Here is a 17,026-nt window from a genome sequence, read left to right as displayed (position 1 = left end):
CCGAATGCGAGGATTAGCACCAAGAGCAAGAGGAGTTGTACCACGTGCCGTGAACGCTGCCATCAACTGAGTTTGGTTGTTCAATTGCAAGCGCATAGCATCAAGCAATTGTACCAACTGCTGCTCTAGAGTCAAAGGAGGAGATTGCGGATCTGCCATAAAGATGAACGAAAAAGAAAGAGCAAAAGAAGAGAGATAACAAAAAGCTAGAAGGAAATGGTAGATCTAGACAACGCAAAAAGCTAGATCTAAACCAAAAGAAAGGAAATGGAAAAAGCTAGATCTAGACGATGCAAAAGCTAGATCTAAACCAAAATCCCAAATCCAAGCACTCCTCAGGGACAATCAAAGGTGCCCCTCTCCTCCACCAATGTGAGTGCCTGGAATATGGAAAGGGAATACAGAAATGTGCATATCAATTAGCCCAAAAACCCTAGCTTATATACAGGAGCGAGTGGTCCGGATTGAAACCAATCCGACGGCTACCAAAATCCACTACGCTAATATTAGTATACGGCATCGTAGCCGTACACTTGGCCCTCACAGTTTTTAGTTTATGTAAAGTATGAAATTAATAAAGAATTTAAAACTCATGTATTTTATTAGTATATATTAACACACCTAGTAGTATATAAAAATATTTATTATTTTTTAATACAAATTTGAATTTTGTGAGTACATGGAATGGAAATAGAATACAGAAATATATATATTAATTAGCCCAAAAACTCTAGTTTATATGTAGGAGTAAATGGTCTAAATTGAAACCAATCCAATAGCTACTAAAATCCCACTACACTAATATTAATATATGGCATTGTAATTGTACACTTGGACTTCACATCATTCCTTCCTCTTGGAATGATAAAAGACTTTCCAGGTTCTCTTGTGGATGGGTTAGGATTTAGAGGGACATTAAAAAGTGGCATTGGGGGATCTGTAGGTGATGTCAATTATTCTTGATCTTTTTGTATGAAGTGTTTTAGTTGTTACACATGTATAATTTTTAGAGGATTGACCTATTGGATATTATGTTAAACTTCATAAACTTGAGATCCAACTTGTTCTTACACTTGATACGGTACTTTCCACTGAGCAAGTAGGCTTTTAGATAAACCACGTACCCTAAGTTGGGGAAAACAAATTAACACTAAGTCATCCACTTTGTACTTTATATATGGATGATGATGGGAGTTATAACGCTATTGTTGTCCCACTTGTACATGGCTCAAGTGTTTAGCAGACTCTACTCAAACAAATAGAAGAATGCTCGTCAAATATTAATTCCACAAGCTAGCATTGGCAACTCATGGCAATCGCAAAGGTAAATCCAACTTTATTAGTAGTATTGGATCATGACCATATAGAAGTTTATATGGTGAAATACTAATAGAACTCTACACCATTATGACATACACATATTGAAGAGATAACAAATAACCATCTCAATTCAATTGTTAAAAGTTCACGTACTTTGCAATCATTCCTTTGAAAGTCTGAACAAGCTATTCCACCAAATAATTTGACTATGAATGTTAAGCACTTATGAAAGTGTGGTGTATCCCTAACCGAGATGTCAAAACATAAAATGCCTCAGCTATAAATATAGGAATATTATCTGAAAGAATCCACTTTGGATAGGAATGCTAAAACACCACTTGATTAAGGAGGAAGTATCCAACATCAAGCAAACAAGGTTTACCTCATCTCATGCACATGTAAAGAATGCAAACTAGCTCTACCCACACGACACAAATGTAAACGGCAACATGTGGTAATAGGCTGAGCAATAGAAAATAAACTCAAACATATATCAACCAATATGAAAAAAAAAATAAAACATCTTTTATTATAAAAATAAATTTTAAAGTAAACACTAGATGCATTGGTTCAGAGTGAACCCCTTGATGATACTCCTAAAAGAAAGATGGAAGAGTCATTAATTTATTCGCACAAGGTCCCTTTGGTATTTGTGTGACTCCTTGTTTCTCGGAAGCATCTTGGTGTCCAAACCTTTTACTGTAGTAGCATTAATAGAACACTATTAATACCAAAGTCTCCACCCAGGAAATAGAAATTGCTAATCTAGAAAACGCCCACAATGTTGATAAGTATGACCAACTTCATCACACACCTAACAGTAGACATTACGGCCATAACCATGTCCTCACCCTTGTCCTTGAACTTCGGTAGTAGCAATATCAACCTCCATTGGAACAAAACCATCTCCCACAAAGAGTGGAGCTAAAAAATGTGCAATGAGAAGTGGAAAAAGTGAATCTTATGACATTGTGCCAAGTGAAGAGCATTATCAATGGTGGCTAAAGCAAGTGCATGTACAAGTCCTATAAGATCTTGACGAAGTGCTAGCTACAACATACTCAACTTGATCCGCTCCGATATATTTAGCTCCACATGAAACACTAAATTGCATCACAAATTCAAATGGCTCTTAATGAAAATGATGCAATTATTGAAAGGCATTATTATAATCATTAGCATGTTCAAATGCATGTTTGAAGACATTTGGGAAAATACTCCAATCCTCACAAATGGCTACACTTAAACCATTGTATCATTGCAACGCTGTCCCTTAGAGACACGTGGGAAATTCATACAAACCCCAAGCATCATCCCAAGAATAATATGTGGTAATCATTAAGAAGTGATCGATTCAATGGTACACATCATCCCTAAGATTCCCATAGAAGAACTTTAGCTAAACTCAAAAATTAGCAGCAAAAGTAAGAGGAGCTATATCACATGTCATGAATGCCACCATCAACTAAGTTTAATTGTTCAATTATAACTGCATAGCATCAAACAATTGCACCAATTGTTACTCCAGAGTTAGAGGAGGAGGAGGCTGCTACTCTTCCATGAAGATGAACAAAAAGAAAGAGCAAAAGAGAAAAAGTTGGAAAAAACCATAAGAAAAAGGAGATTTGGATAATGAAAAGGCTAAATTTAAATTAAAATCCCAAATCCTAGCACTCTTCAGGGACAATCAAAGCTACCCTTCAACTCCACTAATATAAGTGCATGGAATATGGAAATACAATACAAAAATGTGCATATCAATTAGCCCAAAAACCCCAATTTATATATAGTGGTCCAGATTGAAACCAATTTGATAGCTATCAAAATCATAGTATGCTAATATTAGTATACAGCATTGTAGTTGTACACTTGGACCTCACAATTTATATTTTTTTGATTAATTTATAAATATGAATGAATATGCTAAATTTAATAAGTGTCTAACCAAATTTGATAGAGATTTTAGAATTACTAAAAAAAATAAGCTACTTATCTTTATAACTTTACTATTTAAATTATTTTGATTAAGATGATTTTTTAAACATAAAAATATTATTTAATAATAATCTATATGACATATGTGTTGCGGAGTATGATAAAAGTGGAAATCTATTCAGAGAAACTACTATAAAAGAATTTTATCTTAGATATTTTATTTTTAATATTATTAAAAATTATTATAATATTATTATAATTAACAAATGTTTAATTAGTATTTATAAATTATAAATTTTTGAATTTAATAATAGTAAAAATAAAGTAAAATATATTTATTATTATTATTATTATTAAATAGAGGTAATAATTTCTTTAAAACAATATAAATTTAGTTTGAAATATTTATAATAAGTAGGATATTGTTATTACAGGATAATGAAATTTATTTCCTACTTTTTATTTTAGTTTTTCTAAAAAAACAATTATTTCAAAACTGTGCCTAAAAGTAAAGTATGAGATCTTGCAATATTTGAAGATATCATTATAACATTAAATTTATTATTAGTAGTTAATTTTTGGGCATATTAAATAGAAAATAAAATAATAATTTTATAAAGAAGTATGTATATGATCTTCATCATATTTTTATGGTTCGGAGCACTTTTAGCATATTTATTAATATTTAATCAACACATATTTAGTAATCAGCATCAAAATATAATACTTTATTAGTAGTACAAGACATCAAAGTTTCCAAAAAATAAAATGTTAAATACTAAATTGCTACTCATTGCATGTAGCAACACTTGGTTTGCTTAATAGTTGTTTTATAATTTCTTATTAATCCAATTGATCAAATAAAGTTTATAATTATAAGCATGTTTATCATTTATAAACACAAGATTAATCTTATTGCGCATCAACCATTAGATGATAGAATAAAAAAGAATATACTAGAAAGGGTTCAAGAAATTTTATAAATTATAAACATTTTTATAAATTATAAATACAAGATTAATCTAAATAAATAACAACCATTAGATGGTAAAATATCCTAAAATATCCAAGCATATTCTAAGTATATTCATTACCATACAGGTTTGCTTAAGCAAACAAAAAATTATCTTTAATGTAGCCTTAAAAATTAAAATTTTATCTTTTGGATACCTGAAGGTATATTGATTTTTCTTAAAGAAAACTTAAATTGGATTAATTCCCTTGATAATTTCCATATTCAAACTCACAGATGACAACAAGAGAATCCCCTCGTGAGAAGCACAGTGGGACATCTTTAGAAGCTGGATTGATCACCTATACACAAAATACTGCATGAGAAAACAAAAAGAACAAGAGAAGAAAAAACCAATCAGAGAGGAAGAACTTACTGTGTTATTGTGCATTCTATAGCCGATGGCAACTTCATCCCGGAAAACCGCTCGATCCGCAAGCTCCTGAAACGTTGGAGCCTCTCCAGATTTCATGTAGAGAGCGATATCCTAGAAAAGTTTCCTTGGTGAGAACTTTTTTTTGCTTCGCTCGGTCTCTCACTTTGACATAGATTTCATTTCCCCAGGGATTGAGAAGCTCAGTCCATATATCATTTAGCTCCGTGTTCTCGGCCACTGTGGAATGGTGAAAACCAAAACAATTGAAAAATAGAAGAATTATAAAAAATAGAAATCGAAAAAATCACCTTGGGCTGTCACTAGTCCTATTAACTCGCTTGTTCCAATGAATGTCAAAGTGTCATGGCTTTTCACAACTTGTTTTCCAAGTTTTGTGTCTACAAGCTCTGCAACTAAGCTTGCAACCTAGTAAAGCAAAATGAGAAATAAAAAAGAAAGAACGATTTTCCACCTGACTTAAATGGATGCAAACAGATTCTGCGAGCAGAAGTGCGTAGATGGACTGCTTATCAGATTTGGAAATGCCTGTATATAAACAAAAACTGGTTTAGTACTTGAGTTCTTAGTGAGAAAAAGCGAACGAACTTTCTTGCTGCCATTTATCGTCGATGATGACCACAATGGACAGGGCATCTGTGCTGGATTTGCAAGCCTCGACTTCGGATATCGCGCTTGCCAGGTCTGTCTCGTTTAGAGGATTTCCAATCTTTTGAGTAACTCTGATGTTCTTGAGTGGCGAAGTTACCAGTTGCCTCTTTTTAAGAGGCTCTTGAGCAAGGATCAGCTGCAAATAATAGATCTCCATTCAGAAAAGGAACGCAAAACTAGAAGGGGAAAAGATTTTTACCAGCTCGCTTCCAGGACCAACATAGTCGTCATACTCGGCAACAATGTCTTTCATCGATGGTCTCCATCCCAGTATAAGAATGTACTCTTTCTTGGGAATGCTCCACTCGATCTAAAAAACCATCCATACGAAATATGTTTACAACTGTGATAATTGGAAAGGAAGCTTGACTTACCTTTGAGAGAGGTTTAAGTGATCTTCTAGCGACGCTTGCCATGTTGAATGCCGGGGCAGTCGCGGGAAGTATACTAACTTCTTCACTGCTGTTCTTGTGGGAAATAATAATTAGCTGAAAAAAACAAGAAAATGCTATAACGCCTGTAAGACTAGAAAGTTCATACCCTGTCTGTAGACTCCAAGGCAAGACCATCTTTGGGATGAAAGTTGATTGCACCATCTCGTATAATTCCACACACAATTCCCTGTGAAGAGAAATCAAATCTCTCAGAAGAAAAGGAAAATAATAATAATATCAAGAATAAAGAATGGTACCTCTTGAAAACTACGACGCACATCACGATATTTGTAACCAGCTAAGCTCGGATAGTGTCGCAAAATGATCACTTGTCCTGCAAGGCATAAAAAGAAACACAGGAAATAATACAGAGGAGGAATCCAAAAGACATACTTCCATGATCGAGAAGTTCGTGGTACACGTCTATAAGACCATTCTGTCGAGAGCACTGTACCAAGAGCTTGGAGGATAAATCTTGCACAGTAGTTATGTTTTGGCCAGCGAGAGATTGAAGCAATTGAGCTGTTCCCTCCTTAGATACCTGGTTTTCATCAAAAAGTTCTTCTAGCACCCAGAAAAACCGAGAAAGTATTACCTCCGCGATAACCTGCACCGATTTTTCCTCGCGTAATGGCTGCAAAGCCAGCACCGACAGCACCACATCTGCGTCGGCCTCGTATCTGGTTTAGAGAAAAGGAAAAAAAAAACAACAATCAATACCGCATTAGTATGGTCTACTTACGAATCAGTTTTCCTCGCAAGAAATATGATACGAGAGGCTCTGGAAGCACCAACTGTTTGAAACGTCGAGGTCTTGTTAAGCTTGCCACTGCAAAATAATGGACAAGAATGACTCGAGCTCAAAAAATATGATCCACTAAAAAGAGCTTTACCTTCGAACCAGGACATTCAAAGCCTTGCATTCTTTGATTGTATTGGAGACAACACTGTTGCTTTTCTTCATCTTCTCGGATAGAAGAACTACAGTCTTCTTTCTGGAAAATGAAAAAACGAATTAAAAAGCCACGAAGTTATATAAATACCGAGAAGTTGCTGTCTTATTTTTTAACGCCAAGTCTTGCGCCTTGTTGAGCTGCTTGAGCAGTGTGCTCAAATGGTTATTGGTGCCACAGACTACAGTATGCCCGACCTCCATCACCTCAAAGAGCGCACCCTCGCGTAAGATTTCCATCCGGCTCTACAAGTGGAAACGAGAGAGTTATGTTTGATTGAAATCCTGATGTATAAGCTGTTAGAAAAGAAAGAGACGAGAACTCCGGAAGTAAAACCTTGAATTGCGCCGTGAGTGTGCTCGTAAGGAGCGAGTAGAACATCAAACCACCAATCGCCAGTAGCAATCCAGTTGCTCTTTCCACGACGGTTTGTTCCTGCAAGCAAAACAAAAGTTGAGAGAACTTCAAAGCAAAAAAGAGTAAGTTTTACTTTCAGGTGTGTGCTGGAGTTGCAAAGACACGCCCATGCTTCCCAGAAAGCATCGCCTAGCGTTTGCTTACGTGTTCTAGAAGAAAGAGTAAAAAACTTACCAGTCACAGGAGAAAAAACAGAATTTTTTTACCTGAGATGGTAGAAAGCAAAGCCTCCAATGAAAATAAGAACCGCGCAAGTTGTCCCGAGAATCACTAAATATCTGCGTCAAAACAAGATGAGAAAACAAAGAGCCTGAAGCTTTACTCACGAAGTAGGATGGCGCTCGAGAACCACGTCGAGTAAATACGAGAGATGGGCGATGGACCACCTCAAGTTTGCTACAAACTCTCTCCTGTGGTTTGATAGCGCAGAGAGGCTGATAGACGCGAATCGATTCAAGGACGACCTCGACAGTGCCTCGACGCAAACTCTTTTCAAGATATTTGCAACCGAAGCCTTCAAGTTCCAAAGGTAGAGCGTTGCTGAGACCGCAATCAGGCCAAGTGTCACAGTCTGTGAGACAAAAGAAGGAAAAGTAGAGTGGAATTGATCGGAGCGAGAAAAGTCGAAAAAGATACATACTCTTGTGAGAGGTCTACGGTGATGGTTTGCTGTTCGCAATGTTGTTAAATCCCCCTTGAGGGCCCTCGCTTTCTTTCGCATGAACCTTTGCAGCATTTGAAACAATTCTCCATCTCCTTTGGAGCCTGGAAAGCTCATACTTTAGCTATTCTTCGACACGATTTTTCTCTCCTTTCAATCGCAGTACCTTTGTTGGATGCATAGATTGACCATTTCCTCCTCGCTCGCACAGGCCTGTGCAGAGAGAGCTAATGTGAGATTTTTCTAACTTCTATTCTTTGTAACACCATTTCTAGAGCACTCTACCTGCTACATTGCCGGTGTGGAGACGGTGAGAGCCACAAGGGATTGCTCGCTATGCCGGGCAATTGCAACATCATCTATGATCACAGCTCTTCGAAGAAAGATAACAAAAGATGACAAGTTACCTGTCCGTGTCTCTCGGTGCGGGTGCGGACGAAGATGGACTTTAACGCGACAAAAGAAATGCATAACTCATGCGCGCTCCAATGTCTAAGAGCGCGATCACACAAACCCTAAGAAAACACAGTGGAAAGAAGGAGAAAAAATTAAAAATTAAAAAATCCTCATACATTCTTATTGATAAAATTACAGGATATATTGTTGTCTTAAAAGGTGGTCAAAGTTTTACATTCTCATCTATTATAATAGAAGAAAGAATACATTCACAGACCAGAATGAGAGAGTTTGGCTTTCAAACTGGACTTATAAATGTTCGAGAGTAACACATAAGCCGACCCATCCTTTCGATCTAGCTCAAGAACACACTTGGTGGATTGTTCCCCTCGCCGGCGATCCTTCTGGTTCGTGCATGCTCCAAGCAGGCAACTCCAGTCCAGCGCATCCGGCGAGTAAGGCATGGTTTTGATAAGATCTTCGGCATCGCTGAGAAAACCAGCTCGTCCGAGCTGATCAATCACGCAGCAGTAGTGTTGTCTCGTAGGAACCAAGCCGAAGTCCATGGCGATCGACCCAAAGCAAAACTTTGCAGGGTAAACCTCGCCCAGATGGTTGCAAGCTACAAGAACACACACAAACGATACATCGTCTGGAAACTCTATCATGTTCATGCCATAGAAAAGCTCAAAAGCTTCGCTGGAAAGCCCCGCTCGCGCATAAGAGGCAAGAATGGAGTTCCACACCACCAAGTTTCTCTCATGCATCGAATCGAAGACTCGCCTGGCCTCAAGGGGTCGACCATTCTGTCCATACGTGGAAACCATTGCCGACCAAGTTACCAAGTTTTTATCCTTGATTCCATCAAACACCGCTTTGGCCTCGTCAATGTAGCCGTGTTGTCCGTACGATGATAGTACCGCATTCCATGACACGACCGGCTCGCTGCTCATGTTGTAAAGCATCTTCATGGCCTCCTCCAGATACCCTCTCTGGGCATATGCCGAGAACAATGCGCTCCAGGTGATGAGATTCCACTCCGGCATGAGCTCTAAGATTCTCCAGGCATCTTCCAGATGCCCGTGACGGGCATATGCGCATAGCATTGAGTTGTACGACACAACATCCCGCTCAAGCATGCTCTCTAGCAGTTCACGCGCGGAATCAATATGCCCGGAATCGGTATATGCTGAAAGGAGAACGTTACATGTGATGAGATTCCAGTGCTCCATCCGATCAAACAAGAGCTTTGCGTCTTTAAGATGTCCGTTTTGTGCGTAAACCACCATCAGCGCGGTCCACGTGACAGCATCCCGTTCGTCCATTTCGTCAAACAGCTTCTTTGCTTTAAGGACTTGACCATTTTGGGCATATGCCGAGAGCATCGCGTTCCAAGTCACTAAACTCCACTCCTTCATCCCGTCAAACAGGATTCTCGCATCACGAATATACCCGACCTCGGAATATGCAGTGACCAGTACAGTCCAAGAGACGATATTCCTTTCTTTCATGGAATCAAACAAGCGCTTACTTTCTTCCAGATGCCCATTGTCGGCATATGCACAAAGCATGGCATTCCACGCGACTAAATCCCTCTCGTCCATTTGATCGAATACTCTTTTGGCCTGCTCCACTTGACCGTCCGATGCGAACGCTACCAACATTGCCGTCCACGTTATCAAGTCATGCTCGGGCATACAATGGTACAAATCTTTGGCCGCTTGGAGAAACCCACTACCAGCAAATGCCGTGAGCATCACATTCCAGGAAATTAGATTTCTCTCCTTCATGGAATCAAACACAAACTTTGCCTCGTCCAAGTGTCCGTTTTGTGCATAGGCATTTAGCATTGCGGTAAGAGTAACTAGATCTCTTGCAGGCATGGTATCAAAGAGAGCCTTTGCAGACTCTATATAGCCACGCTGCGCATATGCCACAGTGATTGTGGTCCAGGAGACGAGGTCTCTCTCTGGCATGGAATTGAAAAGATCCCGAGCATCTAGCAGATGCCCGGATTGGGCATATGCTGTAAGCATCGAGTTCCAGGCTACTAAGTTGTGCTCTTGCATGCTGTTAAACGTGTTACGGGCTTCTTGAATATGCCCATTTCTGGAATATGCCGAGAGCATCAACACCCAGGAGTAGATGTCCTTGTTGTTGATGCCGTCAAACACCGAACGGGCAAGATTGACACTCCCACATCTGCCATAGAGCTCCACGAGCTTGTTGGGGACGTAGGCGTCGGATTGAAAGATCAGGGCGTGGAATTTGGAGTGGAGATTTTTGGCAGCATCAAGGCTTTTGCACGACTTGAGCTCAAGAATGCAAGAGTTTCTATCAAGCTGGTTCATGGAATGGAAGTTTTAAACGGTCAAAAGATGTTATGATCTACTATTTCTATCCTCATACATATTCTATGATAGAGCGTTCTTTAATAAGATTCCATGGCAAACAGGGTAATCCACACACTGCACGAAGAGTTTTCGACAATCTCTCCAGCAGAAATAGAGATATTTTTGCTTGGGTAATGATGATTACGGCATATGCTGAAAATGGATTTACATATGAGGCGCGTGAAATATTTGAACAGATGCCGCAGAGAAATCTGGTGTCGTGGAATGCAATGCTTGCTGCATATGCCCAAACGGGGTATCTTGAAGAATCAAAGGGTATCTTTGATGCAATGCCAGAGAGGGATTTGATTTCATGGACGTCGATGCTTGTCGCCTTTACAGAATCCGAATGCATGCAAAAGGCGAAATACTGCTTTGACCAGATGCCAGAATGGGACCTTGTAGCTTTGACTGCGATGCTTGCGGGATATTCTCGATCCGGGCATCTTGACAAGGCAAAGATTTTGTTTGACGACATGAAGCATAACAAAGAGACAAATCTAGTTTCCTGGATTTGTGTGCTCAGTGGTCTAACTGAGAATGGGAAACTAACAGATGCTAAAACCATATTTGACTCTATGCCAGAACATGATCTTGTTTCCTCGACAGCAATGTTGGCAGCATATGCTGAAAAAGAGCATATTGTAGAAGCAGAAGGAATATTTCAAACTATACCAGAGGTGGATCTGGTGTCTAGGAATGCTATTTTAACAGCTTATTCGGAAAATGGTAATTTAGATAAAGCTAAGGAAATTTTTGACACTATGGAAGAGCGTAGCATAGTAACTTGGACGTCTATGATCTCAGCTTATTCCCAAAACGGGCATCTAGAGTTAGCAAAATACGTGTTTGATTCCATGCAAGAGCACAACCTCGTCTCTTTCAATGCGATGCTCACAGGATATTCCCAGCATGGTTACCTTAAAGAAGCATGGAAAATATTTCACTCAATGAAGGAAAGAGATATTCTCTCCTGGACGGCCATGCTCTCGGCATATGCTCAGAACGGGCATCTTCACATGGCAAGACATCTCTTTGATTCCATGGAAGAGAGAAACAGTGTTTCATGGGATGCTATGCTTGCTGGTTATGCCCAAAATGGAAGGCCATTGGAGGTTCTTGACATCTTCTACTTGATGGAGCTTAATATCAATCCAGATGAGGCTTCCTTTGTGTGTGTTTTATTAGCATGCACTCACCTTGGAAGAACCCAAGCTGGAATCTCTTACTTTGTTTCACTAACTGTGGATTTTGGATTGAAAGCAACGAAGCAGCACTACTGTTGCATTGTGGATCTCTTATCTCGATCTGGAAGACTAGAAGAAGCTGGAGAGCTCATAGCATATATGCCATTTTGTCCAGATTCATGGGAGTGGACATGTTTGCTTGGTGCCTGCAAGAATCATAACAATGTGGAGCTTGGAGCTCGAGTAACAAACAACTTGTTTAGCTTGAGTGATCAAAATGCTGTGACTTACCTGCTACTTGCAAGCATTTGGAGCCTCACTAGCTTGAGTGGCTTTAATAACTAATATTCAAACTTTATCAATGTACTCACTTATGGCAATTCCAATAGTTTGTAGGAGGCTTTTAGGGATGTCTTTCGCTTTGACGAGATGTCAATATAAGTACCCATTCAAGTATTTCCAGCAAGTGCTTTGCCCTCTCTTTGAATCATTCCACAGTCTGGAAGAGTTTTCAATAGTAGTCTGGAGGCAGTAGTGTGCAACACCAACCTCTTCACTTCAAGGCTCAAAGTCTTTAATCTTGTGGGTTAGAGAAGTAGTGCTAGATCTCTTCTTCCTGTCCTTAGCATCTCTAAATAGGTCTGTGTTGCAAATCCTCCTCATAGTCCTCCACTTATCACTGATGGGTGCCAAGACACCTTGAGGAGCACTTCATCTGTGCTATCTCACGTATCCAAATCAAATCCCTCCTACGCTTGGCAAGGCTTATGGGATGCACTCTAGGCTTTCATATCAAGAGTGTGAGAAAGGCAAATTTGTGCTTGCGACTGATAGACGCTAACCTTGAGTTACATAACCCCAACATGAACTTCTTGGAGCTCCAGATTTGTGGAGGCGTCATCACTGTTGACGCTCCCAAGTCACAAGTGTGGCACTGACAAATGTGAGTGGGCGACTGGTTATGAGGTTATACAGGGTAAGATCCTTGAGAGGGTGCTCTTTAGATGGTCGTCCAAACTAGAGTTGGTCAGTTTCTTATACGTAGTAAAGGATTATTCTGAGTTGTTTTGGTCCTTTCTTGCGAAAATATTTTTCAGATGATCAAGGGTAAAAGTTGCTATGCATTATTAAGCATATGCTTTCTCAGCTAAGCAAACTTTAGTATCTTGTGAGTAAAACAGAATTTTGATAGGAAGGAATCAGACATCTCTGGAGCTTGGTATAGCTTGGGAGGATCCATAAAGATCATAAGGTGTGGCAAAAACATGATAGAAGCATACAAAACAGACACGGGAATGTGAGAATCTAAGGCTTAGAGGATATAAAGCCAAGGATGGAGTGACCTTTTACTTTGGTTTTAGAAATAAATTTCCATCTTTTTTGGAAGGAAGAGAGTATTCTTTGTGAGTTTTGGAGTGTCATGAGAGAATTCTGAGTTTGTCCCATCATTATAGTAGGGAGGGAATCTTGAAGTTGTTTGTGGAAATACAACAATCCCAAGTGTGCTGGAAGTCTTGAGAGAATCTCTAGTGAGTTGGAGTGGCTAGGAGCAAGTTTTGGTGCAAGAAAAAGCTTGACACCTTCTTGGGTAAAATGCATTGGGAATAGTTGGAGATCAATAATGTTTCCAGGCACATTTGAGAACACGGCAATGCCTAAGAAAGAACCAAAAGCCATTTCTGTCATGACTAAGAAGGTAGGAGTAGGAAAGATTCACTAGAAAATCCATATGCAACATCTTTTTGGTACTGTGAGCTGGTGGGCAGAAATCCTGCTACAAGAAGACCCCTAGAGCTGCAATTGGCAAGCCAGATATGCTCAAGAGCAGTCAGGGCAAAAGGAAGAAGAAGAGAACAACCCATGGACCAATCGCTATGTGGATTAAAACCAACTTAGACTATTTTCACCCAGGCTTGCCACATTTGGAAGGTTTTGCCAACACCAAAAGGAGCTGACTATTTGGAAGAGATTGGAGGAGAGAAAGAGTTGGAGAAAAACCCTCCCCAGATAGGTGACTCTAAGAAAATTGACAAGGAAAAGGAATATGTTCATCTCTCCTCATTTGCAAGAGCGATAAGAAATTTCCTTTTACCGCTGTGAAGTTTCCTACACAACAAGGGGAAAGTGGGGGATAGTGGTAAATGTCCTGGGAATTTTTTTTCTCGCTCCTTGTCATGCGAAAGATTCCTTTTACCAGCCCTCTGGCTGTCGCCGCTCTCCTTGGTCGATTGGGAAGAAGATGCTGCTTGGCGCCATGTGAGGTGGCCAAAGCAGGGCAACTGAGCTCCAGTAGCTACAACCTAGGGGACCCAAATCTCAGCTCCTTAGATCCAGTGCTTCCAGGATTCTTGCCTCGAGGAAAATGTCATATTTTTGCGGAGCGAGCAACATTTGAAGGAGAGCTGCGACAGGAGGTTCCAGCAGGCAAGCCGGGTGATATGCTAGAATGATGGAAAGATCTGGTGAAGAAGCACTAGATTTGTGGGCATGACCACACTTTAGAGGATCTGGGCCTTAAAACATGCTCACAGCCAGTCGAGTTTCGATCTCTAGGCTCAGGCCTCTCTGGCCTTCATCAGAGGGTTCTAATGGGTGGGATCCCATATATTAGAAGCAGTGATGGTCATAAGCCAGGAGCTATTTACGAGATGATAAGGAAAATTTTTGGTGCTTTGATCATGCAATCCATACGAGGTATCAGATTTAAATTTATAACACCTTACGTATTTGGTGTTAGTGCTAACGTCAGTTCTGGAATGTGTAACTCCATGATCAAAGCTAAAAGTCTCCAATGCTACCAACAAAACAAAGCAGCTGCACAACCCAATCTTTTCCTTTAGCAAGCACATTTAAGTTCATAACTTTTTGTATCTAATTTAATTTGCATGGAGATGGGCAGTGGTTATAGATTTTGTAAACTCTATGAAAATTTAATTATTCATGTATGCAATTATCTTGTCATGGCTTCAGGCAGTGCAAGCCAATGCACATCTGAGATAGGTGATTCCTTAGAGAAGAAGAATCTTAAGTACGTGCAAGGGGTTCTTGGTTGACACACAAACATTGAAAGCATTGCATTGACTTTTCATATGATGTACTTCTATATTTTGTACATTTTCAATACAAACAAATTAAATACCAATACAATCTACCTCTGTCCAAGTGCTGCTGGGTGACATTAGTGCCAGTGATAGCTCCCAAGAGAGCAAATACAAACCTTAGCTGCCCCGTGGCTGCCACCGTTAGATCTAGCTAACACTGTGAGATACGCCTGAGCTCCATAAGCGCTGTTGTGCGAGCGACGTGAGCAACGCAAGCAAAACAGAGCTGTCCCGTCTTCAAAACATCCACAAAACTGATCTAGAACCAACTCCAAAGTCAAAAATCCCACCTCCACCCCAAATGTACCATTTTAGGTATGTGCCCTAAAGTTGATGGCGGCGGAGATGTGGGATCGGTTTGGAAGATTGCCGCTGGCGGCGGATGAGAAGGGTAAGATATACGCCAAAATCCATGACATGCCACTCAGCCGGCTGCGGTCGCTCATTCCCTCCTTTCTGGATGATGCCGCGGTGGCTGCTTCACTGAGAGAGGAGTTTCTGAAAAAAAGGAAAGCTGTTCCGAGTAAGTGTCTTCTTCATGCCTCCTCTACACATAAATTTTTACGATGCTCGAATTAGTGATGAAATTCAACCCGGATGGTGAAAGTACAATGCGACGGCGAATTGAAAGGCTGAAAAGGTTTGTGGTTTGACCTTATGTCCGAGCTTACAAATTTGGTCCAATGCACACAGGACGGACCATGTGTCGGTAGGCTTTCGAAAGAGCAAGTTTGTTGATTGGATCCATGGGTCAGACAATGACCCAAAGAACTGTGACCTCCCAAAAGAGCAGTGGGAATCAGCGGTAGCACTCAAGGAGGCTCTCCAGAGGGTTGGCTATTAGTGAGTTCATCTCTTTTTGTTTTTTTTTTTGTCTTTTTTTCTTTTTTGTTTTTGGGTGTTTGACACTTGCATGCAGCCGTGGAGCGCCTTTGAAGGGCCCCAAGTATGACATAAGTATATTTGACCGCGACCGTCGTTGCTACGTGGATGCGGAAGGTAAACCTCTGGAGGGCGTGGATAGGAGGTGAACCTCTGGAGGGTAAGGGAAAGGGTTGAGGATTAGTGTATGGATAAAGAAGTCAGTTCCCATGAAAAATATGCCTAGCCTGTTGCAGTTAGAGATCATGGAGAGTAATCACCGGCAAATGGAAGCCTAGCTAGCGAAGGCAGTAGCTTAACAAAAATGTGCTATGAACCCTGCACTCATCGAACCTTGTGTTAACACAATCTTGACAACTGCTTAAGCCATACCTGCTGTCCGTGAGCAATTATGGATGTGTATCATTAGCTCAATGAGGCACTAATTTGCACATAGGAGTTCAGCATAGCTGGGCAGGAGTTCGTGAATCACATTCCACCATGATCTTGGATCCATTGCACTAGAGGCAGCTTGTAGAGTTAGCGGATATGCAGTGTCCACGTCCATATGGTAGATAGGGCTATGGAATCTGCTCATGACTTTTCAAAAAACATATCTGCAGTCTCGCCATAGGGAGGCCTTCCCGTTGTGTATTGAGCATGTAAAAATATCATTCCACCAGGAACAGAGTCCCTCTGTTCGGAATACCATACCATTTGTGTGAGCGTTTGAAGTTATGTTTGGTCTAATAAAACTCGATATTTCACGCTAGTGCTTCCCGTAAAAAACTCGATCAACCTGTCTGGTAAGATCTTGAATTGAGATTGAATTCAATATCACCAAAGAATGGACACTCCACGGACTCTCCATAACACTCCCACTCGGGCAGACACCGAGGGCTGCTCAAAACTGGAAGAATTTTGGTGATGACAATGGTTCGATCAACACACATCCGCAGTCATGTCCTGAGTAGGACAGTATGTGAGCACAAGCACACCATCCTCGTACTGATCACGCAGGAAATGGTGAGTTGTGTCCATGTGCTTGGTTCTAGAGTTGAGGTCTTGCTCAAGGAAATACAGCCTTGGTTGTCACAGTCGCGCCAGCCGGAGGAACGCCAACTTCAGCGAGAAGACGCCTCAACCATATGGATTCCTTGCGACTGCCATATACTCGACCTCACAGCTGGAACACGCCTACGAGGTTTGTGTTTACTGCTCCATGCGTAGAAGCTAAAAGAATAGCCTGTATGGGAACGCTCACAAAAACCTGTGAAGCTGAAAGCTGCTTGTAGCAAAGGCCAGAAGACA

General features: G+C 40.5%; 3 protein-coding genes and 2 long non-coding RNA genes across 5 annotated transcripts; 3 read left to right on the top strand and 2 right to left on the bottom strand.

The window, feature by feature from the left end:
- Positions 1-4,440: 4,440 nt before the first annotated feature.
- On the bottom strand, positions 4,441-8,274 carry LOC9648324 (putative ion channel POLLUX-like 2). Its single transcript, XM_024686797.1, has 23 exons — positions 8,185-8,274; positions 8,063-8,136; positions 7,944-7,990; positions 7,757-7,881; positions 7,443-7,687; positions 7,323-7,394; positions 7,190-7,265; positions 7,036-7,134; positions 6,790-6,944; positions 6,640-6,741; positions 6,489-6,575; positions 6,342-6,426; positions 6,140-6,287; positions 6,004-6,080; positions 5,853-5,933; positions 5,687-5,800; positions 5,512-5,622; positions 5,250-5,448; positions 5,116-5,189; positions 4,952-5,069; positions 4,807-4,880; positions 4,644-4,754; positions 4,441-4,569 (listed from the first exon to the last, which is right to left on the bottom strand). The coding sequence occupies exons 2-23, from the start codon at positions 8,134-8,136 to the stop codon at positions 4,468-4,470; spliced, it is 2,376 nt and encodes a 791-aa protein (XP_024542565.1). The 5' UTR covers positions 8,185-8,274; the 3' UTR covers positions 4,441-4,467.
- Positions 8,275-8,442: 168 nt separating this feature from the next.
- On the bottom strand, positions 8,443-10,524 carry LOC112350447 (pentatricopeptide repeat-containing protein At4g02750-like). The gene has a single exon (XM_024686669.1). It carries the CDS (start codon positions 10,522-10,524, stop codon positions 8,443-8,445), a length of 2,082 nt encoding a protein of 693 aa, XP_024542437.1.
- A 179-nt stretch (positions 10,525-10,703) lies between these two features.
- On the top strand, positions 10,704-14,203 carry LOC112350446 (pentatricopeptide repeat-containing protein At4g02750-like). Its single transcript, XM_024686668.1, has 6 exons — positions 10,704-11,996; positions 12,729-12,779; positions 12,935-13,005; positions 13,362-13,449; positions 13,665-13,799; positions 13,937-14,203. The coding sequence occupies exons 1-6, from the start codon at positions 10,704-10,706 to the stop codon at positions 14,201-14,203; spliced, it is 1,905 nt and encodes a 634-aa protein (XP_024542436.1).
- A 1,004-nt stretch (positions 14,204-15,207) lies between these two features.
- Positions 15,208-15,577, top strand: LOC9648163. Its single transcript, XR_002993786.1, has 3 exons — positions 15,208-15,377; positions 15,434-15,494; positions 15,548-15,577. It is a non-coding gene; the product is annotated as an uncharacterized LOC9648163 (long non-coding RNA).
- A 2-nt stretch (positions 15,578-15,579) lies between these two features.
- On the top strand, positions 15,580-16,105 carry LOC112350483. The gene is made up of 2 exons (XR_002993787.1): positions 15,580-15,697; positions 15,774-16,105. It is a non-coding gene; the product is annotated as an uncharacterized LOC112350483 (long non-coding RNA).
- The last annotated feature ends 921 nt before the right edge of the window (positions 16,106-17,026 follow it).

This window comes from Selaginella moellendorffii, unplaced genomic scaffold (assembly GCF_000143415.4).
Source record: "Selaginella moellendorffii unplaced genomic scaffold, v1.0 SELMOscaffold_50, whole genome shotgun sequence".
Taxonomy (NCBI): domain Eukaryota; kingdom Viridiplantae; phylum Streptophyta; class Lycopodiopsida; order Selaginellales; family Selaginellaceae; genus Selaginella; species Selaginella moellendorffii.
This window is presented reverse-complemented; position numbering and strand designations above follow the sequence as displayed.

Bases quoted from the DNA above. Each gene is read 5' to 3' on its own strand.
- LOC9648324 (XM_024686797.1), bottom strand. From the start codon at position 8,136: ATGATGTTGCAATTGCCCGGCATAGCGAGCAATCCCTTGTGGCTCTCA. The intron at 6,576-6,639 runs GTAAAGCTCTTT...ATTATTTTGCAG, and splicing joins TTGAATGTCCTGGTTCGAAG to TGGCAAGCTTAACAAGACCT. The intron at 5,070-5,115 runs GTGGAAAATCGT...TTGCTTTACTAG, and splicing joins TTTGCATCCATTTAAGTCAG to GTTGCAAGCTTAGTTGCAGA.
- LOC112350447 (XM_024686669.1), bottom strand. From the start codon at position 10,524: ATGAACCAGCTTGATAGAAACTCTTGCATTCTTGAGCTCAAGTCGTGC.
- LOC112350446 (XM_024686668.1), top strand. From the start codon at position 10,704: ATGATTACGGCATATGCTGAAAATGGATTTACATATGAGGCGCGTGAA. The intron at 11,997-12,728 runs GTAACAAACAAC...GAGGTTATACAG, and splicing joins ATGTGGAGCTTGGAGCTCGA to GGTAAGATCCTTGAGAGGGT. The intron at 12,780-12,934 runs GTCAGTTTCTTA...TGAGTAAAACAG, and splicing joins GGTCGTCCAAACTAGAGTTG to AATTTTGATAGGAAGGAATC.